This window comes from Myxozyma melibiosi (genome assembly GCF_037950935.1).
Source record: "Myxozyma melibiosi strain Phaff 52-87 chromosome Unknown BZA70scaffold_10, whole genome shotgun sequence".
Taxonomy (NCBI): Eukaryota; Fungi; Ascomycota; class Lipomycetes; order Lipomycetales; family Lipomycetaceae; genus Myxozyma; species Myxozyma melibiosi.
In genome coordinates, this window is record NW_027042924.1 from 149,389 (window position 1) to 173,908 (window position 24,520).

The window sequence follows — 24,520 nt, forward strand, 5'->3', positions numbered from 1 at the left end:
AGTTCGCGGGATCAGCATTTCCCAAAACGGAAAAGTCCGCGGTTGGCGCCGGTTCGTTTCGAGCCGGACGCCGGTCGGGCCGAGTTCTGCTGAGGAATAAGACCTGCCCTTCTCCTTCTTCCTCTCTTCTCTGTTCAACTACTATCTCCTCCTGCTATCAGAATACATGCAATGGACTCCCTCTCCATATCCCAGTCCTTCAGACTCGCCTCCAGAGCTCGCGAAAAACTGTCAAAAGCAGCTCGCAAGTCTGACCACGACCTCCGCGTCCTCGTCTCCCACGCAAACCTCCTCGACGCTCTCATGAGTCACCTCTCCAACTTCGATATCCCTGCTCACTCCTCTTCCTCGTCGCTCGTGCTGCCCAGCAGTACCGGGCACGACTACTTTTATGAGTACGACTCGGACTCGGACTCTGACGAGGACGAAGGGTCTGATGACGGCTCGGACGGCTCGGAGGATGATGACGAGGTTGACCGGCTAGTCGACAACGACTACGACGATCTCGACGACCTCGACGACCTCGACGACGGCTTTGGTCTCGAAGCAATGCGCTCGCAACTCATCAGCTCGCACTCCGCCCCTTCCTCCCCTCGCGTCCTTCCCTCCCCGTCATCCTCCTCTCCCATCTTCTCCCTCTCCCTCTCCGACTCCGACTCTGACGACGACGACGACGACGAGAAAGATATCTACTCAGACTCGGACGACTCTGAAGACGACGGCCCAGACTCATTTTACTCCTCCGCAAACATGCACCGCTTCGTCGCCCGCGAGGTCGCCGCCGACTCTTCCGACGACCTCGACCTCGACGCCGATCTTCCCGAACTCGTCCGCGTCGTCTCCCACGCCGTCGCCCCGCACGCTCTCATCCCGGACTCGTGCTCGGACGAGTCGGATTACTCATCCTTGTCTTCCTATACTACTTCTGATGATGACGACGAGCATAATCCTGATCACCTCGCGCTGCCGCCGCCGGTCTACACTCCTGTCTGCAGTCCGCAGCACGTCCATTTCGAGAAACAGTGTCCTCCGAGCGCGACTTTAGTTGACGTTGCTTAGCTGTTTACTGTTATGTTTATGATTCTACCTGTATATATCTCTCCTCTATGTCTCTACGTCTTTTCTCTATGCTTTTCTCTATGTCTTTATGTCTGCTCATCTGGTTTCTGGCGTTCGGTGTCTATCTTGTCTATTCTTACATTCACTCTCTAATGTCATCATTCTTATGAATTCACTATCTCCTACTATCTTATCCACCATCACATCTACGACGACATCACACCTCCGTCGATGATTAATCCCTGATTATAAATCCATCAATTTACCCTTTCCAGCAAACGTTATGTAATCAGGTTTAGGTCTCGTCCGAACCGCAACCGGCAGAGGCGAGAGTGAAGGCGGAGGCTCGACCACGAGTTTCGACAACTCGACCGCGATAAACAGAGGCGATAAACAGAGTGCTGTTGATCGAGACTGCGCTCTGTGCTGGGCAATTGGTATTGTCTGGAAGCTGTGTTGATTGATTGACTTGTTGAGACCGTGTTGGTGTCGTGGCTTGAAGAAGAATAACAGCGACTACTCATATCATGGCGCGACAGTTGCCTCCGCAGACATTGGAGTGGCTCCATCGGGTTTTGCTGCTGGTGAGTTCATATCACTGTCTTGTTATGATGTTGTTGCTAACACCTGCTCCAGGAATATCAAGATATCAACCGCACATACTCCGATGCCGTCCAACTCCTCCAATCCCAACCCTCCCTCTCCCCCCGAACAAGTGTCCACAGTACGTCCTCGTCCTCGTCCTCGTCCCCCCCCCCTCCCCTCCACACACTAACACCTCCCAGCCTACGAAACAGGCAAATCAGAGCTCCTCCTCAACTTCCACGGCACCCTCCCCTGCTTCTTCCACTCCGCAACCTACAACATCCCCGTCTCGATCTGGGTTCCGCACGAGTACCCGCACGCCGCGCCCTTTGCCTTCGTCACGCCCACCCAGACCATGGCCATCCGCGCAGGCAACCACGTCGACACTAACGGGAGGGTGTATCATCCGTTTATCTCGTACTGGAACCCGCAGACTGCTAATCTTGTTGCGTTCTGCGCTGTGCTGTCGGACGTGTTTGGAAAGGAACCGCCCGTGTATGGGAAACCCCAGCAGCAGCAGCTTCCTCCACAGCCATCGATGCCGCCGTCCCTACCTCAATATCAACAGCAGCAATTTTCTGCACCGCCGCCACAACAAATGCCGGAAAACCTGCTCTCCTTCGCGTCGTCCACTCCTCAGCCATACCAGCAGCGCCCACCGACTTTTCCTCCCGAGCCACAACCTCAACCTCAGCAGCAGCAGCAGTACTACCAACCTCAGTATCAGCAGCCTCAGCAGCAGCAGCAGCAGCAGCAGCAGCAGCCTCAGCCACCCGTCTACTCACAAACACAGCCCAGCGCGCTCGCAGATCTCGCGTCAGTGCCATACACGCGCGACATCATCGACGAATCCCCGCCCGCGCCCTCGACTCCCGCCCCGGTGCAGTCCGCGCACCCGCCTCTACCGCCCCACCCCGAGCAAACCCGTCTGCTAACGCAGATCGCGGACGCGCTGCAACGGAAAGCAGACGCTGCCGCGCCGCAGATGAAGAAGCAGACCGATCAGCTCAAGGGCACGCTTGACATGCTCAGTCGCGCGGAGACGAATCTCGCGCGGGAAGCGAGCGAGCTCGAGAGGATTGCGGAAGGGTGCGAGCGGAATCTCAAGATCCTTTCAGATCGGATCGGGCAGGCCGAAGCGCGCACTGCGGAGGCCAAGAAAGACGGCGCGCAGGCGAATTTAGACGTGAATTCGATCGTATGCGCGGAAGCGGTGGTGTTCAACCAGATCTACGAGTTAGCAGCCGACGACCTTGCGATCGGGGACACGATCTACGTGCTCGGCAAGGCGTTGGATCGTGAGCGGATCGGGCTTGATGAGTTTTTGAAGCACGCGAGGACGTTGGCGAGAGAGCAGTTTTTGAAGAGGGCGCTGGTGAGGAAGATTGCGGAGGATACGGGGATGGCGAGGGTGTAGATTGTTTTGGGGGTGTGCATAGTAGTTCGTTAGTTGTCATATATAGTATAGTAATCTTGAGTGTCGTAGTCATTGAATAAGTAGTAACGAATCATATTACCGAAATAAGAAATACTCTTCCCACTTACTCCACCAACCTCCAATACTCATGAAGAATAACAAAAAAAAGCACAATCTTCAGCTCTACAGAATTTTTTGAACATGACTGCGGATTTTTTTTCTTCAAGAGAAAAGAAGTATAATAGGATCTTTGAGATATCTCAGAATCTGAAAGATAGCTGCAGTGTGGATCTCTGCAGTGTGGGTTTGTACTACACCTGTGCTCCACTTGTGCGATTACGCTCTGTCACCATCAAAACCTCCCTTTTTTTTTTGGTTTTTTACGGTTTTTTTTTTATTGTTTTTTTTTCCGTCAATTGTGTTTAATAGAACGAGATCGATAAAGAAAATCGAACAAACCACCACCTTTACTAAAAGCAGTAACCAAATCCACCTCCTCCGCCGCCTCCGCCGCCTCCGACTCCCGCCCGACTCCGACTCCGAGTTTTCTAAAATTTTAATAGTTAAATCAGCGAGCCGAGTTCAGAGGTGAGAGGTCAAGGTCAGAAGTGGTTCAGGAGTTCAGTGAGGTCATCGTCATCATCCCGCCGGGATTGTCATCATCCGTCTTTTTTTTTTACCTCCGTCGTCTTACTTTTTTATTTTATCGTTTCTTATTTTTTATGATTTATGATTTAGTGTTAGGTGAGAGAGATGCTCGGCCGAACTGGCGCGGGGAGAGAGGGAGATTATCATCTCTGCTTGAAAAAAAAAAAAAGAAATAAGTAGCGGAACGGAAGACGGAAGACGTGCAGATCATGGTGATCAATCTGTCCCTCTTTTTCATATCGTTATAAAAAATAAAGAACGTAGATAAAAGAACTGCTGCCGAGGGGTCTCGGAACGGGATCTTCCCTGTGCCGTACAGCTGCTCTTCTGCTTTTTTAATTTTATAGCGAACTACGGTGATGTGCATGTGAATGAATACATTCTGATATCTGACAATTGCTACTTTTAACACGGTATCCAAGCATAACTAAACAAAATAAGCAAAAATAAATAAACCAAAAAGATAAGATAAATAGATAGAAACGCCTCCAAATAATGAAATGGTAAATCATGCCTTGCGTTTATGTACATGCAAACTCCTTCCCTCCCTCCTCCTTCCTTCCTTTTACTAAAATCAATCAACAACAAAAGTACGGCCGAAACTGCGGCTCGTCCCGCAGATTATCGCGCACCACGAAATAAACATGCATCACCAAATTCGGAAATCGCTCCTCAAAGTACCCCAGAAACCCCTCCGGCACTTTCCCCAGCGCGCTCCGCACGTTCGGCGGCAGGTCTTGGTAATGGTGTTTTTTATTCCGCAGCGCCCGCAGCAGATCAAGCACTTTGTCGGTGTGGTACTTGCGGTACTTGCCCAGGTTCTCAATCAGGCTCTTGTCCAGCCGCTTGTACCAGTCATTATACACCACATGCTCCGGATCAGACTCGAGCTTGCCCAGCAACTCGCTCGGCGGATCCCGCGGCTCGATCTCGAACCGGTCAGAGACCTCGAGCAGGAAATCAAGCTTCTTCTGACTACTCCAAAAGTACGGGTGCGCAAGCACTTCTCCCGCGCTCGGCCGCCGATTCGGATCCCGCTCAATCATCCGCGATATCAGATCCCGCGCCTGCACCCCCTGCGCGCCCAGCACGTCCAGGAAATCGAGCGCGTACTCGCCTTTAACGATATTCGCCTCTCGTAGGTACCGGTCGCCAAACGGATGACTCCCGTGCGACAAAAAGAAGTAAAACACGCAGCCGAGCGAGAAAATGTCGATCGCGCGCGTCGCGCGCCGGTTCGAGAGCGAGTCAATCACCGCGGGCTCGCTGTTGCTGTTGCTGTGGCTGCTCATGGCGGCCATGATTGTATGCGAACTCGAGCTTCCGCCGCCGTTCGCGTAGCTATCGTCTCCGTCAATCAGCAGCTCCGGCGCCCGCCATCCAGACGTCCCTGCCGCATGCGCCGTCGTCGCGCGGAAACTGCTCTGATCGCCTTCCAACTTCTTACACAGTCCAAAGTCGGAAATCAGCAGCCGCGCCGGCCGCCGTCTCGCCGCCTCGTCCTCCGCCGTCCGCAACTTCTTTGGCGGCGCGACGAGGATGTTTTGCGGCTTGATGTCGCGGTGCACAATCTTGAGCGAGTGAAGGTATCGCAGCCCGTTCGCGATCTGCGACAGCACGTCTCGCGGGTCCGCCATGCGCTCGACCAGCGCGCTGAATTCCTGCGGCCGATCAATCACGTCCTGCAGCGTGGCGGGACACAGCTCGAGCGCAATGTACAAGAACTTCTCGCTCTCTTGCTTGCAGAAATACCGCACAATGTTCGGATGGTCGTCGCTCTCTTGCAAAAGCGAAATCTCATGCGACGCCACGTCGTAAAAGTCGAGCAGCATTCGCTTCACTGCAACCTCGCGGTTCTCAAACGTGCCTGCATACACAACCGTCCCGTGCGATCCATAACCAAGAACAACGTCGCTGACTTCGAGCGAGTTGATCCGCGACGGGCCACCCACAACCTCGCTCGTTTCGACTCCTTCACTTGTTTGACCTGCGCGCGTTCGGTCCTCGACCACTACAACGCTCTTGCTCTCTGCCGTCTCTTTGTTTTCTTTGTTGCCCTGTGTTCGTCGGCCACCCCGAGCACCGCGTTTTCGTTTTTTGGCAGGGGTTGCTGCTGTTGCTGTTGTTGTTGGTGATGCTGTGTCGTCTTTATCAGTGCTGGAAATCTCATCGACTGGTGTTGCTGAAGTACTCTCAGCCTCCTTCTCCGGCGTAGTCGTCGCAACAACATCAATCTCCCGCTCCGTCACCGGCTCACTCTTCTCTTCAACCGCCGTATCAAACAAAAACTCACGCACACCCCTCTTCCGCAGCAAGAGATAATACGCCGCCAGCAGCATCGGCAAAACAAGCGCAATATCAACCAGCGCCCGCATCGGCAACGAACTTCCCGCCGCCGCACCAAGCCCTCCCGCCGATCCGTCTCCCGCGCCCAACAGCCGCGACGACAGACTCGACCCGCTACCAGCTCCAATCTGCGGAGGCGTGCGCATAGGTCCGCCTTCGATCCCGGGCAACGATGCCATGACTGACGACGACCGCTTCCCGTCATGAACCCCAATCAGCGACTGTCGCTGATTCTCGGCATCGAACGACATCACGCCGAGGTTCCAGCGCGCGATCGGCGCGCTTTCGACCAGCACCGGGAAGTTCTGCGCCGAGAGCGCGTACCAGCCGCCGTCGTCGGTGCGACTGACAAACGTCGAGAGTTCGGCGCTGGACTCGTACTTTGTGTCGCGCGCAGCGGGCTGTGGAAGGAGGATGTAGGGTGACCGGCGGCCGATTATGGATTCGTAGGGCGCGAAGACGTCGAATGTTGTGATTGCGGGGGAAGGCAGGATTCGGGACCATGATCTCGTTTCTGTACCCACGTTAGTACAGCGCTGTTGATTTGTTAAGAATAATAATAACTCACCGTTGAATCTATCAACTCCCAATATAACGCCATCATGCAGAGGGTATACATAAAGATTGTCGGGCGGCATAGTGTGTTGGGCCATCAGATCGGTGTCCATGTTGTTCGGACCCCATGTCGAGTAGGTGACATTCCAGATCGCGCCGGCCTTACCACCATCGCTAGACTGAGAGGATATTTCCAGCCGATATTCTACAGTCGTCAGCATAAATCAAAGACAATTAGAAAGATGGATAGAAGAACATACCAGTCCGACCGACCAAAAACGTCTCGCGATCACCCACAGCACCTTCCCAATCATTATCGTCGTCCTCGAAATCTTCGAGATTGCGGCGTCGCGGGCAGAGTGCCGCGGGAGCGCCGGATCCAAATACTTTGAGAATCCTGCCTGTCCGGGCGTCGACGGAGTAGAGGGTCGTGAGTCTGTAGCCGGTGTAGACTTTGTCGTCGCCGTTGACTGAGAATGGCGATTCGGATACGAGCTGCTTGATTGAGATTGGTAGTTTCTATTGATGTTAGATTTGATCAGAAGTCTAGGCGTGGAGTGATGAAGACATACTTGTAGGCCGGAGTTTGGGGTGAAGTAATACAGGGCGCCGTCGCCGAGCGGTTCAACGATCCAGGTCAACTCCTCGTCGTCGTCAGAAAGACTGCGATCGCTGAACGTCTTGACGACCGATCCCTCACCGCCCAAGCTCCACCGCTCAATCCCCGTATCCCGTTCACAGGCATGGAGCGATCCATCGACGGTCGCGATCAGGAGGAAATCGGCGAGTTTCCAGTCCTCGATCTGGCGCTGATCGGCCGAGGAGATTGCCGCGCTGTGCGATGAGTATGTGCTGGGCGACGATCGACGGGATGGGTTTGTGAATCCGGAAGGGTTTTTGCGTGGACGCGAGGCGATGTCTGCGTCGTTGATGTTGATGTCTGTGTTTTGGTTTTTGCTCGGGAGTAGTTGTTGCTGGTGTTGCTGGTGTTGCTGCTCGTGCTGCTGTTGTTGCTGCCGCTGTTCCTGAGCTGCCCGATTAAGCACGACTTCAGCCTCGCGCTGTTGTCTGTTGCTGCTGTTGAGACCCTGGCCGGCCTCTACGCCCTCGAGAGCGATGAGCACGAGGGCAAAGAGCGCCAGCAGGAGGAAGTAGCGGGCGATGACAGGAGTGCAAGAGCACCGCATGAGGAGATAGTTTGACCAGAGCGGCCAGACCAGACAATTGAAGAGAAGAAGAAGAGGATAGAGACGATATTGCGTCTGGGTATGAGGGAGAGGAAGAGGGGGAAGGAAGGGAAGGGATGGGGACGAGGAGAGAAGGACAAGGACGGAGAGAAAAACGAGGAAGCCAAGCCACTTTTCTGGCTCTGCACCAAAACCTCGCTGAACCGCCACACGGGATCTTCTGTGGTGGGATCTGGTTGGAGAGTTGGTTGTTTGTTTATTGTATTTCTGCTTTTGTTTTCTACTGTTCTCTGCTTGTTTTATACCTGTTCTGGACGCAGACCCTTCTTCTCTCTGTGCAGCACCCGACTGCAGCCTGCGGTGGCCTCGACAGCCTCGTCACCTTGTGCATCTTCTCACCAGACCTCATCGTATTCACCTCTTCTGCTGCATCTTCCTGCTCTGCTCTTCATCTTTATTCTCATCGTCTTGTTCTCTGTCCTTTTTATACCTCCTACTACAGAAACTACAGAACTATAGTAATAGCAACCACATCTACACCAACCGCTCCGCTCCACTCCATCGACTCCATCGCAGACCTGTAAACCTTAAACCGCAATAAAGTTCAATTACTTAGTCATTGATTACTAAACACATCGGAGCAGCTCGGAGCCGCATTCCGGTTGGCGCCGACAGGAAAAAGATTAGCCAGAGCTCGTTTTCGAGATTCGCAGGCACGAGCAATTCGATAGCAAGCAGACAGACAGAGGATCCCGCGTGTTGATCTGGAAACAGACAGACTTCTATTAATCACGTCGTTTAGTATAAGTCTGTGCTTGCTGAATTAGCACTCAGTCGCCATGTTCAGGCCGCTGTTCTCGGCTCCTCGCGCTGGAAGGCCCTCCATCCGCCATCTCGGCAACCACCCTTCCTCACCATTCACACACCTCGACAGTCTACTCCGGTCCAAGCCTTCTCAATCAACCAACGTCTCCCGAAAACTGCATTCTGGCAGAACTCACTCCCACCCACGCAGCAGCACAAAGCCAAACTCCCGACAATGGCGGTTCTGGAACAGCTCGAACAACAGCAGCACCCGCCGGCGTAGCTTCTTCTCCTCCGCCTTCGCGCCGCCCGTGATTCCCGGCTCGGGCAAAACTGTCGCGGCAGCGGTCTCGGCCGTCGGACTCACGGGCTCGGTGTCGTATTACTACGACGAGCTCGAGAGCATGATCTCGCACCTCTACATCTCCTCCGAGCGCAGTACGCGCATCGCTGTCGCGGCAGCGACCTGCTTCGACGACTACAGACGCGTGCTCGGCAAGACATACGCGTCCGAGGACGAGCGCGCGGCCGCGCTTTCGGCGTGCCATCAGCGGTGCGCGGACAGGACGTACAAAGTGCTCGAGGCCTGCGCGGGGATCTACATCAAGATTGGCCAGCACCTGAGCGCAATGACGTATCTGCTGCCGCCGGAGTGGACGTCGACGTTTATCCCGCTCCAGGACCGGTGCCCGGTGTCGTCGATCGAGAGCATCCGGGAGATGTTTAGCAAAGACACCGGCCTTCAGATCGAGGACGTGTTTTCGGAATTCGACGAGACGCCGATCGGAATCGCGAGTCTGGCGCAGGTGCATACCGCGACACTCAAAGAAACAGGCGAGCGCGTTGCCGTCAAGTTCCAGCACCCTGCGCTGGCGGAGTTTATCCCGCTAGACCTCAAGCTCACCCAGCTTGTCTTCTCGGCTATCGATCGCTTCTTCCCAGAGTACCCCACAATGTGGCTCTATCATGAGCTCGACCAGTCCATCTTTGTCGAGCTCGATTTCACGCAGGAGGCTAAGAACGCTGTGCGCACGCAAAAATACTTTAAAAAGCTGAAAGGCGAGACTGCTATGCGTGTTCCCAACATTATCTGGTCTAAGCCTCGTATCCTAGTCATGGAGTGTAAGCTGCATCTAATCTCCCCAATCAAGAACAAGTGCTAATATATACTATAGACGTCACAGGCGCGCGTCCCGACAACCTCGAATACCTCGACAAACACAACATCTCCCGCAACCAAGTCAGCATCTGCCTCTCGCACATCTTCAACACCATGATCTTCACCCCCGACGTGCGCATCCACTGCGACCCCCACGGCGGCAACCTCGCCATCCGCGCGCTACCCGAATCCGAGCGGCCGCCATGGTACTCCCTCCGCCGTTACCGCGAGCACAATTTCGAAATCGTGCTCTACGACCACGGCCTCTACCGCGACGTCCCGCTCGCCCTGCGCCGCAGTTATTCCCGCTTCTGGCTCGCAGTCATCGACTCCGACGTCGCGCGCATGCGCCAGTACGCAAAGGAATTCGCAGGCATCACCGACGCGCAGTTCCCGCTCTTTGCCAGCGCAATCACCGGCCGCGACTTCACCAGCGCGACAACATCAATCATGAGCCGTCGCAGCCGCGAGGAAATGCAGCGCATGGCGTTGGCGATCCAGGGCGGTTTGCTCCCGAACCTGATTCAGTTGCTCGCTGGCGTACCGTCGATCGTCTTGCTTATTCTCAAGACGAACGATCTCACGCGGGCGCTGGACGAGGGGCTGCATACCTCGCTTGGCCCGGAGCGGACGTTCCTTATCATGGCCAGCTACTGCGCGAGAACCGTACTCGACGAGGAAAAGGAAAAGATCTCTGAATTGAAAGTTGCGGCTCCTGTGAGGTTCACAAAGTTGATTGGAGCCTACGCTCGCTTCTACAGACGGCAGTTCAAAGTCCAGTTCTACGACATCGCGCTCTGGTTTTCGGGGATATTTAATTTATAGTGACGGTCGTTTTTCATTATATGTAAATAGAAATAGTATGGACATTGATTATATACACAAAAAGTCATTAAAACAATTAAAGAACGTAAATCATTACAAACCAACCATGTTCTTCATCACAGTCACGATCGGCGGGATCGCACTCAAGATAATCATAGTCGTGCCAAACACCACAAAACTCAGACTACTAAGCGCGCTCGCGCGCGGATCGATCGTGAGCAGATGCGCGGTCGCGACCGCCGACGAATTGATGCCCAGCGTGATTCCGCGCGTCAGGTAATCGTCCTCGCGGATGCGCAGCAGCTTGAGAATGTACCCGCCAATCAAGACGCCGACGATGCCGCTCAGGATCGCGACGACGGCGACGAGCGATTGCGAGCCGCCGAGGGCTTGGATTACCGGGAGTGCGAGCGCGAGGGTCACGCTGCGGCCGATGAAGGCGATGCTGCGTTCGGCGGAGATGCCGATGGCGTAGCAGAGGGGAGGGTAGGCGAAGAACGTGATGAGGCCGATGACGATGTTGGGGATTATAATCACCAGGAAATGTTTCTTGAGGTCGCCGCGGTAGCGGTACATTGGCAGCGCGAGCGACACGATGCTGACGTCGAGCATTGTCTTCATCAGATCTCCGGCGCCGGGGCGAACGCCGTAGTACTTTGGCACTCCGAATAAGTAGAGATACGTCCGACCGGTACTGTACTGATCCAGCCCGTCGTCCAAAGTCTGGTGGTTGGCAGTCGCCATGACGTAGATTCCGAAAATCGTGAAAGCCGAGCAGGTGAAGATCGGATGGATGAACCGGCGGACTTTAGGCGGCAGTCGCAGGCCGAAGAATAACATTAGAATCGTGAAGGTGCTGTAGGCGATCAGCGAGTAGTTGATTGCAAAATGGAGCGGCAGGCCGACGCACAGAAAGACGGTGATGTAGAGAAATGTGTCGAGGTACTGCGTGATCCAGTTTGCAAAGAACTGCGCCCGCGGACTAGGTTCGCCGATGGAGAAAAATGCAGCTACCTGCTGCTGCTGCGTGGAGCCTACTGTAGACGCTGTATCGGATTCGGAAGTCTGATTTGCGATGCTGCTGGCGGCATCAGTCGCAGTGAACACCGACGAAACCTCAGCGACGCCGACAGTATGAGCCCCAGCGTCATGCTTTTCGTTCCGCCGAATGCTCTCGGCATCCTCACTCTCCCCGTCATCTCTGGACTCGGCCGTATTCAGACTCAAAATCCCCTCCGTGCTCTCGCCTGCTTGCTGCTGTCTAAAAGAATCCTTCCCTCTGGAAATCACCTGCCGAAGACTATTAAGCGTGCTCGTCCTCGTCAAATCCGTGCTCTGCCGATGATGCACCGATCTGTGAGATTTCGAAGTCTGCACACGCCCCAGCGGCAGCGAGGAAGACGGGTCCATGCTCGAGAGCTCGTCGTCGATAGTGTTGTTCATCCACGACTCCGAATCCGACAGGTGCTGCGCCGACGCGGTCGGGAAAGGTACTTCCCGCGCACGCCTAGGCGACGAATGAGATGCCGAAGCTGCCGGCTGCGGAGGCGCGATCTGTGTCGGCGTGATGTCGATTGGCGACGGCGGCAGGTGTGTTGTTGTTGTCGTCGCGGGCTCGAGCACGTCGAGCTCGATGGACTGGGTCAGATCGAGACTGTTGTCGTGGGCAGAGTGCGGGGGTACTTCTTCCGCGCGCTCGGTGATTGCGCGTTTCGAGGTTCCAAACAGGCGCTGGAGAAAGACGACCATGTATGCGGTGATTGCCATAGTGACTACGAATCCGAGAATGAAGACCGCAGCGATCTTGCCGACCTCGGCGCCGCCGACGGCGGGGGATAAGGGTAGAGTGACGAAGGAAGGGGTGAAGAAGGTGTTTATCCATCGGAGCGCGAAACCGAGCGGCACGTCGATTATGCGGGAGAAGATGGCTGTGCGGCGGGGACCGAGGGTGGAGTCGATGAGAAGGAGGAGGAGGAAGAGGAGGAGCATGCAGACGACGGAGGCGGGGAAGTTTACTGTTGTGAGGATTATGACTCTGTGGACGCCGTAGAGGTAGAGAAGGACGACGACGACGCCTATTGGGACGAGGACAAAGGAGTGGAATAGTCGGTAGTAGTTTCGTTTCGAGGCCTGGATCAGGTATGTGATGTTAGTGAGAGCGATGAGAAAGAGGAAGGTGAGGAGGACATACGATGCCGAGCGCGTTGACGCAGTCGACCGCGAGGGTGACGAGCAGATGTGTTTCTTGCGCCATGGTCGATAGACAAAGATGACGGAGAGTAGAACAGAATCAGATCAGGAGCAGAGCAGTTGTGAGCATAATAGATGTTATTGCTTCCGAAAGTCTCTTTATACTATTTCCCTCAGGTGCTGGTGATGACTCTTGTTGCAGTCACGCGGAGCGGTCGTGGAGCTGTCGTGGAGCTGTTCAACTCAACCGCCAGTCTGGATGTGAATGAGAGCGCCTGAGTAGACTATGTAGAGCAGACAGCGGACAGCAGAAGCAGAGAGCAGAGCCGGTGGATGGCTAATTCCGAGGATCAGACGATAAAAAAAAGTGTGGAGAAGTGGGTTACAACTATCTTACATAAGCGTACACTATACTTCCGCATCAGTTCCGCCTGATCCGCCCGTCTCGCCGGCGGCAGACATATACAACACAGAAAAGAGAGAAAGCAGAATAAACACAGGAGAAGGCCGCGAGCAGGAAACAGGCAAGAAAAAAACACGGCAAAGAGCAAGAGGTGGATTTATTTACATTTGGCCGGAAGGAGGAAGAGGAGCTGGTGGAGATGGCCGAATTGAGTGACGTCAGCGAGAACAAAGAACAGGTTCAAATAGCGACCGCTTTTTCTCTTCTTCACCGCTGCAAATCCCTTCTTTTGCTGTTCTGTTCCTTGTTCTCTACCTCTTCTTATTACTTTTCATACTCTGCTGCAATGGACCCCATCTCCTCCATCCTCGTCATCATCGCCTCCCTCTTCCGTGAGTACCCTTTCTCTCCTCAACTCTCCCGTCACCCCCGCTAACCTCATCACCCCCAGTCCCTCCCCTCGGCGTCGCCTTCATCTCTGGCTGCTCCGTCGACTTCCTCATCAACATCGGCCTCACCATGCTCGGCTACTTCCCCGGTCTTCTGCACGCCCTCTACCTGTACGTTTTCTCCTTTTCCCTCTTTTTTTCTTTCGACCGACACTGACCCCGATCCAGCGAGTACGTCTACTACTCCCGTCGCGAGGACGCCTCGAACGGCGTGGTCAACTACGACCGCGCCCCAGGCGTCTACTCCGAGATCATCCAGCGCGGCGGCATGCCCCGTCTCCGCGTCTCCGACTCTGAGGGCGGCCACATCAGACTCCCCGACGGCCCCGCCCGCTCATCCACCCCGGCTCCCACCACCGCTCCCACCACCACCACAACCCACTACCGCGACGCCGCGCCCTCGTCCTCCTCCCCCGCGCCCGCCTCGTCCACTACCCAGCAGCAGACCGGCGTGCTCCCGCACCCGCTCGCCGAGCAGCAGACAAAGTCTGTCGCCGAGCTCAAGGAGGAAGAGGCCAGACGCCACGCGCAGAGCGGCGGCAGCGACAGCGGCAGTGGCGCTGTCTGAGCGGCCTTGTCCGATGGCCGCCCGGTCTCCACCTTCCCTACTATACTCTAAAAATTGAAAACTGCTCTTGAGGGTTTATCTGTCTATAATATCCGGAGTTCTTAATGGTTTTGTTTGTCGCTTGTTGTTTGTCTTTTATATATCGTTAAAGAAAATGGTACCGCGGGTCGTACTCTATATCTATATTCCAACAGTCCAAGATCGTCTTCTCCCACCGCGATAAATCTTCAACATTGTGAAATATATTAGTATCGTACATCCTACCCCGACCAAAGCACCCAGCGAGCAAGCATGGAGCAAAATGAACAGATAGGGCAAAATAAAAAAAACACAAAGACGTAAACAAGATATGAAGCTTGAATAGACGGAAGAAAATACAAGGTAAATGACAAATGTTGTGTGCTATCACTATATACAGATATACAGACCGCAAAATAAAATAAAAACAAAAGCAGATAACACAGACAAAGACGACAACGACAGCAGTCTAATTTATAAACAAGCTATGATGCAAGAAGGTGTATGAAAGAAAAAAAAAAAACCACAATGCAGAACATTTTTTTTTCGCATTCTTACTTCTTTCGGTTGAGAACCATCTGCGTCATGTCAATCAACGCCTCTTTGGCAGACGAGTCAGGGAATTTGTTGATGTACGCGCGCGCGTTGCTCGAGTATGTCTCTGCCAGGATCCGCGTCTGCTCTACGCCGTCTGATTCCGCAACAAGCCTTCGTGCCTACACCAATTGTTGTTAGAACCACAACCGAGAATAAAAGACCACTTAAGAAGAAAAGATACTTACAGTCTCGACATCGCCAGGCTGTCTGAACTTGCGTCGAATCATCGGCCCGAGCTCGGGATACTTCTGCCACGCAAACAACGCCGGCGCGGTCGCCAACCCCAGCTGCAGATCCGCGCCCGCAGGCTTGCCGAGCTCGGTCGCGGTCACCGTGTAATCCAGCAGATCGTCAATCAGCTGGAACGCCATCCCCAGATTCCGGCCGTACTCGTACGCCGCGTCGACGAACTCGCCCTTCACGCCCGCGAGCACGGCCGCGCCGCGACAGGACTTGCTCATCAGACTCGCGGTCTTGAGGTACGTCTTGTCGAGGTAGTGCTTGAACGTCGCGGGGGTGGCTACACCCGTGATTGAGTCTTCCGGCGCAGTGTTTTTCAGCTGCATCACCTCGCCCTCGACCAAGTTCACGATCGCGGTCGAGATCAGCTCGGTGACCTCTGCGTTCCTCAACCGCGCAAGCGACACGCACGCGCGACCGAGAAGAAAATCACCCGCCAGGATCGACATCTTATTCCCGTACTTCATGTTTCCCGACGGCACGCCCCTGCGTGTTTCCGCGTCGTCGATAACATCGTCATGCAGCAGCGACGCCGCATGAATCATCTCCGTGATCTCCGCCAGCCGGCGCTGCGACGGCAGCACGCCCGTGCTCTCCTCGACCACCTCAACCGCACTACTGCTCACCTTCTCCCGCACGCTCGTCGCGATCGTCGATATTATATTCGCCGGGTTGAAGTCCCGCAGGATATCCAGCGGCGATATGCTCTCGTCAATCTCGCTCGCGGGCTCAAACTTGTCCGCCTTGGGCGCCTGCAGCGCGGCCCGGCTCATCAGCAGCACCAGCAGCGGCCGGATATGCTTGCCCTGACTCTGCACGTAGTACTTTGCCGCCGAATCGAGCGACCGCTGGCCGGAGCCGAGCAGCAGGTGGATGTTTGTCGTCAGACTCGTCATCTCGGCCGCCACGATCGAGAGCGGGTCCGAGAAGGCTTTCGAGTTCGGCACGCTCGCGCGCTCGGCGTCGGTTTGGGTGGGGCCGCCGGGGAAGAGCGACGCAATCAGCGAGGCTACAGATTGTGCGTTTAGCGACTGCGATGAGTGTTGCGACGCGGCGGGTGAGGAGGCGGAGGAGGCGGTAGCAGTGGTGGATGATGAAGAAGAAGAAGTAGAAGACGATGATGAGGAGGTAGTGTTAGCAGTCGGAGAGGAAGCAGAGCTCGTGCTCTTATCTGCCGGTCGAGCAGCAGCGGTTCCAGATCGAGTCGAAGGATGAATCAACGCGGCCGACGAAGACGAGAACGTCGCCGACGGAGCAGCCAACGCAAGCGGACGACCTGCCGCCCGTCTGTGGTTGACCTGCACGCAAACGCGCTGCGTCCGGCGGAAATTATACCGCAGCATTGACTGTAGACTGGAGGTGTGGGGTGGGGTGTTCGAAGCGAGGGTGCGTGGATGTACGCACGCGGATTGGATATATGTAAAGTAAATGTGATTGTATAGCAAGTAGTTCCGGGACCGGGTGTTCTCGCAATCAGTTATCCCAGCAGATAAGTTCCTCTAAACGCAAAACAGCGCGCTCATTCACAGAATCTCCGGGCTCAATTGTAACGAGAGTGGGTGCCGCTCCGAACGAAAAGCAAAAGTCGAGGATTAAAGAGGAAGAGCGAAGAGGAAAGGAAGAGCGAAAATCAGGAGGAAGAGCAGGATGACATAATCAATGACAAAGCAACAATAAAGAACATCGACCAGACCCAGAAACAAGGATCCCGGAGGCTCCGACAGAGTCACAGACGCAAATGGCGATGATCATCAGTTTTGATTGATGTGGGCTGCGGTCGGCTGTATTCGCACTAGCGGAGTTCATCTATCTGTCGTGTTTATCATATCTTGATATTACCGTGTATCTGTAAACAAACTGCAAACTATAAACTATTACTTTTCCAAAAAAACAACAAATTACTCAAAACTGAACCAAAAAACACACTTCACCCCCCCTTCCTACTCCTCTCTAAACACACCCAACCCCTGCTTCGTAGTCAACCCAAGCCCGTTCAAATTCCCCTGTCCGCCATTAGCACCCCCGTTCGCAGCCAACGCAGCAGCCGTCACCGCCGCCGCTGCCGCGCTCGCAGACGTCCCGTTCGCGCCATCAACCGTGCTGCCTCCGTTCGCGAGCCGGATCTTGCTGAACCGCCGCGACATGCCGCCCATGCCCATCCGGCTCGCGAGACTGCTGTGGCCGCTACCGGTCGAGCTCTTGCTCTTCGTCGACGCGGCTGACGAGTTGATCGAGTTCTCCGATTTCAGAGTTACTGACGACACCTTGCGTTCGACAGTCTTTCTTTGCTGCTGCTGCTGCTGCTGCTGCTGCTGCTCGGAATTCCGAATCGAGTGCGACCGTCTATGCCCCCCGTTCGGAGACGCAGGCGACGCCGCCGTCGACGACCGGGATGGATTAGACACCAAGCTCGCAGCCGACTGACTCGCGGCCGAGTTCAACGTAGTAACACTGCTCATCGTCGTCTTCGACGACGCCGGCGGCGGCTTCACCATATCCGCAGCCGCGTACCCGTTCTGGCGACTACTACTCGCGATCGTCGTCATCGTCGCCGAGGGCTGCAGCGCCGGCAACTGCGTCAATCCGATCCGGCTCGCGCCGTCCTCGGGCGCGCGGCGCACGCCGTTTCGCAGCTCGAGCGCGTCAATCACGCGGCCTTCGTCCTCGACTAACTTGATCTCGTGCTTGAAGTTGCGGTCAAACAGCACAATCAGACTCTCGTGCAGCGGCCGCAGCGCCTGCACGACAACCACAGAGTGCACGTGCAGGGCGTACATCAGCACCGCGACGTAATCCAGCAGCACGAGCTGCGTGCGCTCCTTGTGCTCCATGATCTCAGGCGACTGGTCGGACTCGTACAGATCGAGCAAGTTCCGGTAGACCTGGATGCCTCCGTTCACGGGCGCATCCACGGCGCCGGAAAGAAGCATGCCGAGCTGAGAGCTGCACATCTCGTCGCCCGGCGCAGCGCTCGACCGCCGCGCCATCTGCAGGATCTCGCCGGCCTTGCGCGCGATGGCTTCCGCGGCGCTCGCGAGCGGCGACAGGTAAATCACCTCGGTCGCGACGACCTCGCTGCGCCGCAGAATCGTCGGGAACCGCTCGCGCGTCGCAAACACCGTCTTCTCGACCCACACGTCGACAGGGTTCGCCGACGACACGCTCACAGGCCGTCCGTTGACGGTGCCGTGCTTGATCGGTCGCGAGACGGAAAATCTGTCGAGGCTCAGGCGAAGGAAAAAGTCGCGCGCCGACGGCGGAATGTCGACTGCCGCGTTCAGCGCAGGGCTGGGTTCGGGCGCAACAGCAATGATCGACAGGTATTGGCCTTCCACTTCTTCCTCGCCGTTCATGACCGCCAGCGACGCCTCGAGACTGCTCGTCTGCGACAGCATCGAGAACGACGAGGCGATCGACATGTGCTTCGCGGCCGTGCTGTTGCCGTTCACGTTGCCGTTGCTGTTGCTCGCACTGCTGCTGCTCACTCCGTTGCCGTTCGTCGTAGTCGACCCGTTCGAGGAGCCTGCGGTAGCGATCTTGGCTTGCGGATACAGACTCTGCAATCGCACCGTAAAGTCCGCAAGCTTCTCCCACTTGCTTCCCTGCACGATGAACTGCTTCCCGCGCAGCGCGCGATGGAACCCGAGGCCAGAGTACACAACGCGGAAGTACTGCGGCTGCGGGCGCGAGGCGGCGTTCGCAGACATCTCGTCCTTGTACAGCTTCGCGATCGCGGTCGCGGTGCCGTGCAGCTTCTCGAGCTCGAACGAGATCGTCTCGTAGCTCGTCACGAGCTCCTTGTACATCTGCAGCGCAAGCTGCGGCGCGTTACCCAGCGTGAAGTAGCGCACCATCTGAAGACTGAGCGCCTCGCGGCGGCGGAACTCGGATTGCGATGGCAGCTCGAGCTCGGGTAGCGGAGGAAGCTCGATCCCGAGTCGCCAGGGATACATCTTTGCGTGGAGACCGAGCGTGAGACCGGCTTCGGCGTAGTGCCCGCTGCTCTCCTGCATGCGGATCAGCTGGTGCACGTACTTGACAAAGGTCTCCTCGCGGTGCAAATCGCGCAGACATTCCATGAGCGACAGAGTGCAGAGCACGCGGTCGTCGTTGTAGGCGTCGCCTTCGGGTAGCGAGTGCAGCTCGAGAAGAAGGTCGAGCAGGCGCGAGACGACACCGAGCAGGCTGTGCACTTCTTGACCTAGTTCGCTGGAGGCGGGGAAGGCGGTCTTGATTGAGCCGATGACCTCGTCCAGCGCGAAGGTGTCTGGGTTTAGCATCCGCGCGTTGTTTTGGAAGAGGCGGTCCAGCGTCTGATGAACGATTAGCAAACAGAAAAAATAAAAGAGTTAAGGAGACGCTTACGTCAATGATATCACTGCGAAGATCATCAAGCGAGTGCTTGGTATGCCACTCCTGCACAATCATGCTCTTCAAAATACCCATCGCATGCGCTCGCACTTCTCTACTCTTCGACATCCACAACTCCGCGATCCGTCCGACGAGGCCATACCCGCGACTCGATCGCTTCGTGCAAAACACCTTCTGGTATCCGCCGATTGTCTCGAGGCCGTACATTGCCCTGACCTGCTCGCTCGCGTCGTTGCCGATCTCGGCCCACATGCGCGAGAGCAGGAGCGCGCCTTGCTCGCGCACGTCGCCGCAGATGGCTTCGACAGTGCGGCGTTTTTGGTCGGAGATCTCTTCGATCTCGAGCGCGGTCGAGCCCACGAGGTCGATCAACCGCTCGAAGAAAGTGTGCCAGATGCCAATCATGCGGCTGTCGAGCGGTAACTCGCCCGTGTCCTTGTCCGGCGCAAAGTACTCGGTCAAGAGCACGGCGATGAACTCAAGACAGGACAGCACCGAGCGGTGCATGTAGAGGTACACCGAAAGCCAGGACTTGGGCACGGCTTTACCCTTGAGCACAGAGTCGACCATCTTGAGCACGTTGCTCATGAGCTGGATCGCCTGCTCCTCCGTCAACGCCTCGCTCGACGACGACCCGCCCGATTCATACGTGGCAAACTCAGCCAGCGCAGCGAGCATGCACGACAGCTCGATCGCGAGCTCGTCGAACGGGATTTTGTCGATACTCGTGTCCACAGGGCGGTTAGGCGGGATCGGGTACGATTCCGGGAACAAGACCGAGAACTCGTTCCTGAACTTTGGCGCGGTGATTGCTCTGATCAACGCGCTCTTGCGCTCCTGCTGCAGCGACACAAACGTCGCCGTCACGGCGGGGAGGAGCTGCACGTACAGACTGCAGATTTCGCTGTTTTGCTCGCGCGTGGGCCAGAGACTGCCAAACTGCGTCGCCAGGACCGCGCACGAGAGCCGGATCTTGTCTTTCCACGCCTGCCAGGTCGCCAGGCTCGCGACGTCCTCGTCGCCGGCGGGGATGATGTAGAGCTTGAGCCATTCGATGGTGTGGACGGTCAGTCTGCGGCGGATCTCGGCATCGCCGGCGGCAAACATGGGCAGCCGCGAGAGATCCTGCAGCATGACGAGTCTGTGCATATCCAGTTTTGGGTTGACGGAGCCGACTTTTGCGCTGGCGTCGACAAACAGGATAATCATCTCAAAGATCTTGTCGCCGCTGAAGATCGAGCCCACTTCGGACACGTACTGCGGGAAGTGCAGCATGATTGAGATCTGGCTGGCCTCGAGCGATACCTGGCTCTGTTCCATGATGCGGCAAAGCTGCTGGAAAATGTCGGCGACGGCTTTCATGTAGTTTTGCATCTCGATCGAGATCGAGTCGCGCTGCTGGAACTTGTCCCAGCACGAGTTTATGAAGCGCAGGATGATGCCGCCGACTTTGAGCAGCTCGCGCACGTTCGAGCCTGCGTCGGGGATGTTGTGTTTTGCGAGCAAGCGCTGGAAGCCGTAGATTAGCGGGCCGAGGACGTTGGGGTAGTTGAAGTGGCCATCGATGTATTCGCCCAGCAATGCTCGGTCGCGGCTGTTTCTGTTAGCTTGAGAAAATAAATGATTAGAAAAATAAGATAAATACATACCGCTCTTCGACGGTGACGAGGATATGAGCGAGAGCAGCAAAAGCAGCATCCTCAAACTCGAGATCGCCAGCCTTCCAAGCGATGATGCCAAAGACAGAATCTAGAGCCTCACGGAGGAGCTTTGAGATCTCGTTCGGATCGACAAAGCGGATCTGCTTGAGGACCGAGATCATAGCCTTGCGGCTGTCTTCTTTGGCATTGCGCATTCTCCGCCAGCGGATGAGGTCGTTGAGGGTTTCGTCGGACGAGAACTCGCTCGAGACAAGACAGCTGTCGACTTCGAGCACGCCGACTTGCAGGCCGTTGACGTCCGCGATGCGGATGCTGCGTTTCGCATCTTTGATGATCACGTCCTCGTTCCAGACCGGGAATTTGCCCTGGCCGATCGCTTTACCGTCGGCCAGGTGCACGCGGACAAGGATCTCGGCGTTGCGAGCGAGCGGGGACAGGCAGACTGTTTCCGACAGTTTCTCGTCGCGCGAGACGACGGTGGAGGTCCACATGTCTTGCGGCTCGGTGCCCGCGTGGCCGTGGAAGCGCAGGGTGGACTCCTTGTTGCAGGACAAGGTGACAAAGTAGAGAGCTTTGTTGCTGAGCTCGGGCATAGGGCGGCCGCTGAAGTCTGACCAGTGGAAGTGCATGCCGCCGATGGTGAGGTAGAGTTCGTCGCGAGGGATGGTGGTTGAGGAAGTGAAGAGGGTTCGCGGGTTGCCAGAGAGACCGGAGAAGAGGGAGGGCATGGAAGCGGTTAGAGATTTGGAGTTCGAGGACTCGAACGCACGAAGGCCGACAATGACCTTGTCAATCTTTCCTGCCCGTTCACTATACTCAGTTAGTACCATGATCAGTCAGAAACAATCGAGTAATAACACTTACATTCCATCCGCGACGCCTCGAACAAGGCGATCACGAAGCGAGCCCCAGCCATTTTTGGCGATGCCGTCCATAGCCTGGCTAGAAGCAGACGAGGCAAAGATGCGGAGGGTGGTGTCGCGCTCGGTCTCGGAGACTTCGCGCATCACGCGGCCGATGTCGACGACGCCGAGACCGACGCCGCGGCGGGCTTTGATGGTGTATGATTTTGCTTGTGGAGAGTTAGTAGATGTTCAGAGAGAGAGGAAGAAGAAGAGAGAAAGAAAGAGAGAAAGAGAAGAGAGAAAGAGAAGAGAGAAAGAGAAGAGAAGAGGAAGAGCACATACAGACTTTGTCGACGCCGGTGATCTGGGTGGTCATGTAGATAGTCTCAAAGATCTCGACGACGAGAAAGATGTCGTCGTTAGCGACGAGCGGGGGCAGATCGACAAAGAGCGCGCGCTGGTCGAGGACGCCTCCGTTGACGACAAAAGACTCGGTCAAGACGCGCGACTTTGAGCAGAGGTATACTTTGGCAAACATGCCGTCGTGCCAGGAACCGATGACGAGCTTGAAGTTTGCGAGGAGATGGAGGAGCTCCATTTTGCCCGAGACCTCGAGCGAGGCGGCGCGGGAGGTGTGGAAGGCGGCGATGCCGTGGGTGGAGAGGGCCATGATTTCCTGGTCGCGGAAGAGGGAGATGAGGTTGTAGTCGCCGACGCGGATGCGGCCGTCGAGTTCGGCGCGGACGATGACATCGCCGGAGAGGAGCTTGTTGCCGCGGACGAGGAGCCAGACGGCAGATTTTATGCTGGAGTCGCGCTCAGCGGCGGAGTAGATGTCGAGCAGGAGACATTTGCGGGTTTCGCAGAGGTCCGAGATCAGGGAGGCGATTGAGTTGAGTTTGGGGTAGTTGCGGGAGGGGGAGGAGAAGAGGGCGTGGGTGAGTTCGGGGCACCATTCGTGGAGGGCGGACTCGATCTCAGCGATGACGGGGAGGGATTGGGAGGAGAGGGCGGAAGGGTCGGCGGAGGCGGAGGAGGGGTCTTCGAAGTGGAGTTGGAGGGATTGCGAGGGCTGGGAGCCGAGGATGAGGGCCTGGTCGAGGGGGCAGTTTGCGGGGCCGGTGATGGTGACGCAGGAGGCGGGGAATGATCCGAGGAAGATGCGGATGCGGTTTGATAGTTTTGCGGAGGGGGTGGTGGAGGAGAGGAGGTAGCCGCGGTAGAAGGCCGGGTCGGAGGGGGAGGATTGCTCGAAGATGTAGACGGTGTCGCCGAGACGGAGGGAGAGGGAGGAGAGGGCGTCGATGCCGGCGGGGGAGAAGGCGGATTTAGCGACGGCGAGGACGGGGTCGTGGAGGGGTGCCCAGTCGAGGGACATGGTGGATAGTGGTGAGGAGGAGAGAAGGAGGAGGAGGAGAAGGTGAGGATGAGGAGGAGTAGGAAGAAGAGGAAGGGGAGGAGGTAAAGAAGAAGAAGAGGAGGAGGAGGAGGAAGAGCAGATCAGGTCAAGTCACAAAGGTCATTGACAGGAAACACCCCCTGGCATCGCCTCGACCAGCCCCCGGTGCTCGTTAACCACGACCCAGTCACACGGTGTACCCGACCCCTATCGGTGCTTGCATAGAGTACCTGCGCTTATTCTTTCCTTGGGGAAGATGATATTTGTTGCGAAGAGAATTGAGAGGAAGAGAGGAGGGAGAGAAGATGAGAGGGAAGAAGAGAGTGGGCCGGAGTGTCTGCTTTACTGCTGCTTCTACAACCACTTCTACTTCTACTAAGTTACTACAACATCTTCTTTCTATCACCAGATCATTTGCTACCGACAACCAAACCACAGCTAATTGCACAGCTAATTGCTAAAAACCAGGCTTGAAAGACCGTCCGAGAAAGTCTCCAGCAGCCTATCAACCCACTCCCCGTCCGCCCACCAGCCTCTATCTCAATCTCCTCACTCTAATCTCTGCCATCTCAATCCAGACACCAACCACCGACTTGTAGATACTTCTACCGAGCTCCTCCCTCTTCCGCTTCCTCCTTCTTATTAAACCCGCTCGCTCTCACCTGCAAACACTCTGCGCACGAAGCACCGTTCGCCGATAGAGTTGTGGTTAGAGTTCTATATTTAAAGTTAAATCACAACTCTGTTCAAATCGTCTGATCCTTGCCGACCTCCCTCGGATTGCTCTCTCGTCTTTTGCTACTTCTTCCTCTCTTTCTTCTCTTTCCTTTCTTTCTCTATTTCTTTATCTTAGTATTCTACCATATTCCTGCCCTTTCTCCATTCTACTCTTATTCTACTATTCAACTCCCTTATCTTCATCTCACTCATCTAACCCTAACCAGATGATCTAAACCCTCCCTCTCTCTTCAATCCCATCCATCATCCTCAATTCAATTCAATTCAATCAATCAATCAATCAATCAATCAATTCATAATCAATAAACAAATAATACATTCTGTACTCTTCATCTTCATCTATGTCTAATCATATTCATCTACAACCCTCCTCCACTGTCCTCCCCACGCCCTCGCTCATTCTTACTCCCTCTCCACTTGGCCCTGCCTGCCGAGCTACTTCCTCTAATCAATCCT

At 55.7% G+C, this 24,520-nt stretch overlaps 8 protein-coding genes across 8 annotated transcripts; 4 read left to right on the forward strand and 4 right to left on the reverse strand.

The window, feature by feature from the left end:
- Positions 1–5: 5 nt before the first annotated feature.
- On the forward strand, positions 6–1,409 carry BZA70DRAFT_282061 (uncharacterized protein). Its single transcript, XM_064913215.1, has one exon. It carries the CDS (start codon positions 172–174, stop codon positions 1,057–1,059), a length of 888 nt encoding a protein of 295 aa, XP_064766805.1. The 5' UTR covers positions 6–171; the 3' UTR covers positions 1,060–1,409.
- On the forward strand, positions 1,410–3,164 carry BZA70DRAFT_282063 (UEV domain-containing protein). The gene is made up of 3 exons (XM_064913216.1): positions 1,410–1,643; positions 1,696–1,783; positions 1,845–3,164. The coding sequence occupies exons 1-3, from the start codon at positions 1,587–1,589 to the stop codon at positions 3,059–3,061; spliced, it is 1,362 nt and encodes a 453-aa protein (XP_064766806.1). The 5' UTR covers positions 1,410–1,586; the 3' UTR covers positions 3,062–3,164.
- A 905-nt stretch (positions 3,165–4,069) lies between these two features.
- Positions 4,070–7,942, reverse strand: BZA70DRAFT_259474 (uncharacterized protein). The gene is made up of 4 exons (XM_064910858.1): positions 7,183–7,942; positions 6,871–7,129; positions 6,624–6,815; positions 4,070–6,569 (listed from the first exon to the last, which is right to left on the reverse strand). The coding sequence occupies exons 1-4, from the start codon at positions 7,795–7,797 to the stop codon at positions 4,288–4,290; spliced, it is 3,348 nt and encodes a 1,115-aa protein (XP_064766807.1). The 5' UTR covers positions 7,798–7,942; the 3' UTR covers positions 4,070–4,287.
- Positions 7,943–8,636: 694 nt separating this feature from the next.
- BZA70DRAFT_240504 (ABC1 family-domain-containing protein) lies at positions 8,637–10,585 on the forward strand (the record flags this gene model as incomplete). The annotated part of the gene is made up of 2 exons (XM_064910502.1): positions 8,637–9,723; positions 9,777–10,585. 2 exons carry the CDS (start codon positions 8,637–8,639, stop codon positions 10,583–10,585), a joined length of 1,896 nt encoding a protein of 631 aa, XP_064766808.1.
- A 93-nt stretch (positions 10,586–10,678) lies between these two features.
- BZA70DRAFT_240660 (LrgB-like family-domain-containing protein) lies at positions 10,679–12,694 on the reverse strand (the record flags this gene model as incomplete). The annotated part of the gene is made up of 2 exons (XM_064910510.1): positions 10,679–11,666; positions 12,063–12,694. Coding segments are annotated over 2 exons (1,620 nt in total), but the record flags the coding sequence as incomplete, so codon positions are not given.
- An 830-nt stretch (positions 12,695–13,524) lies between these two features.
- BZA70DRAFT_268706 (uncharacterized protein) lies at positions 13,525–14,195 on the forward strand (the record flags this gene model as incomplete). Its single annotated transcript, XM_064911177.1, has 3 exons — positions 13,525–13,570; positions 13,630–13,738; positions 13,796–14,195. 3 exons carry the CDS (start codon positions 13,525–13,527, stop codon positions 14,193–14,195), a joined length of 555 nt encoding a protein of 184 aa, XP_064766810.1.
- A 572-nt stretch (positions 14,196–14,767) lies between these two features.
- BZA70DRAFT_240492 (hexaprenyl pyrophosphate synthetase Coq1) lies at positions 14,768–16,393 on the reverse strand (the record flags this gene model as incomplete). Its single annotated transcript, XM_064910501.1, has 2 exons — positions 14,768–14,929; positions 14,996–16,393. The coding sequence occupies 2 exons, from the start codon at positions 16,391–16,393 to the stop codon at positions 14,768–14,770; spliced, it is 1,560 nt and encodes a 519-aa protein (XP_064766811.1).
- A 597-nt stretch (positions 16,394–16,990) lies between these two features.
- BZA70DRAFT_268708 (uncharacterized protein) lies at positions 16,991–23,305 on the reverse strand (the record flags this gene model as incomplete). Its single annotated transcript, XM_064911178.1, has 5 exons — positions 16,991–19,363; positions 19,416–21,021; positions 21,071–21,892; positions 21,947–22,154; positions 22,270–23,305. 5 exons carry the CDS (start codon positions 23,303–23,305, stop codon positions 16,991–16,993), a joined length of 6,045 nt encoding a protein of 2,014 aa, XP_064766812.1.
- Between the last annotated feature and the right edge of the window lie 1,215 nt (positions 23,306–24,520).

Coding starts and splice junctions, on each gene's coding strand:
- BZA70DRAFT_282063 (XM_064913216.1), top strand. CDS start 1,587: ATGGCGCGACAGTTGCCTCCGCAGACATTGGAGTGGCTCCATCGGGTT. Junction 1,644..1,695: donor TCCATCGGGTTTTGCTGCTG/GTGAGTTCATAT, acceptor CACCTGCTCCAG/GAATATCAAGATATCAACCG. Junction 1,784..1,844: donor CCCCCGAACAAGTGTCCACA/GTACGTCCTCGT, acceptor AACACCTCCCAG/CCTACGAAACAGGCAAATCA.
- BZA70DRAFT_282061 (XM_064913215.1), top strand. CDS start 172: ATGGACTCCCTCTCCATATCCCAGTCCTTCAGACTCGCCTCCAGAGCT.
- BZA70DRAFT_259474 (XM_064910858.1), bottom strand. CDS start 7,797: ATGCGGTGCTCTTGCACTCCTGTCATCGCCCGCTACTTCCTCCTGCTG. Junction 7,130..7,182: donor CCCCAAACTCCGGCCTACAA/GTATGTCTTCAT, acceptor TAACATCAATAG/AAACTACCAATCTCAATCAA. Junction 6,816..6,870: donor GTTTTTGGTCGGTCGGACTG/GTATGTTCTTCT, acceptor TGACGACTGTAG/AATATCGGCTGGAAATATCC.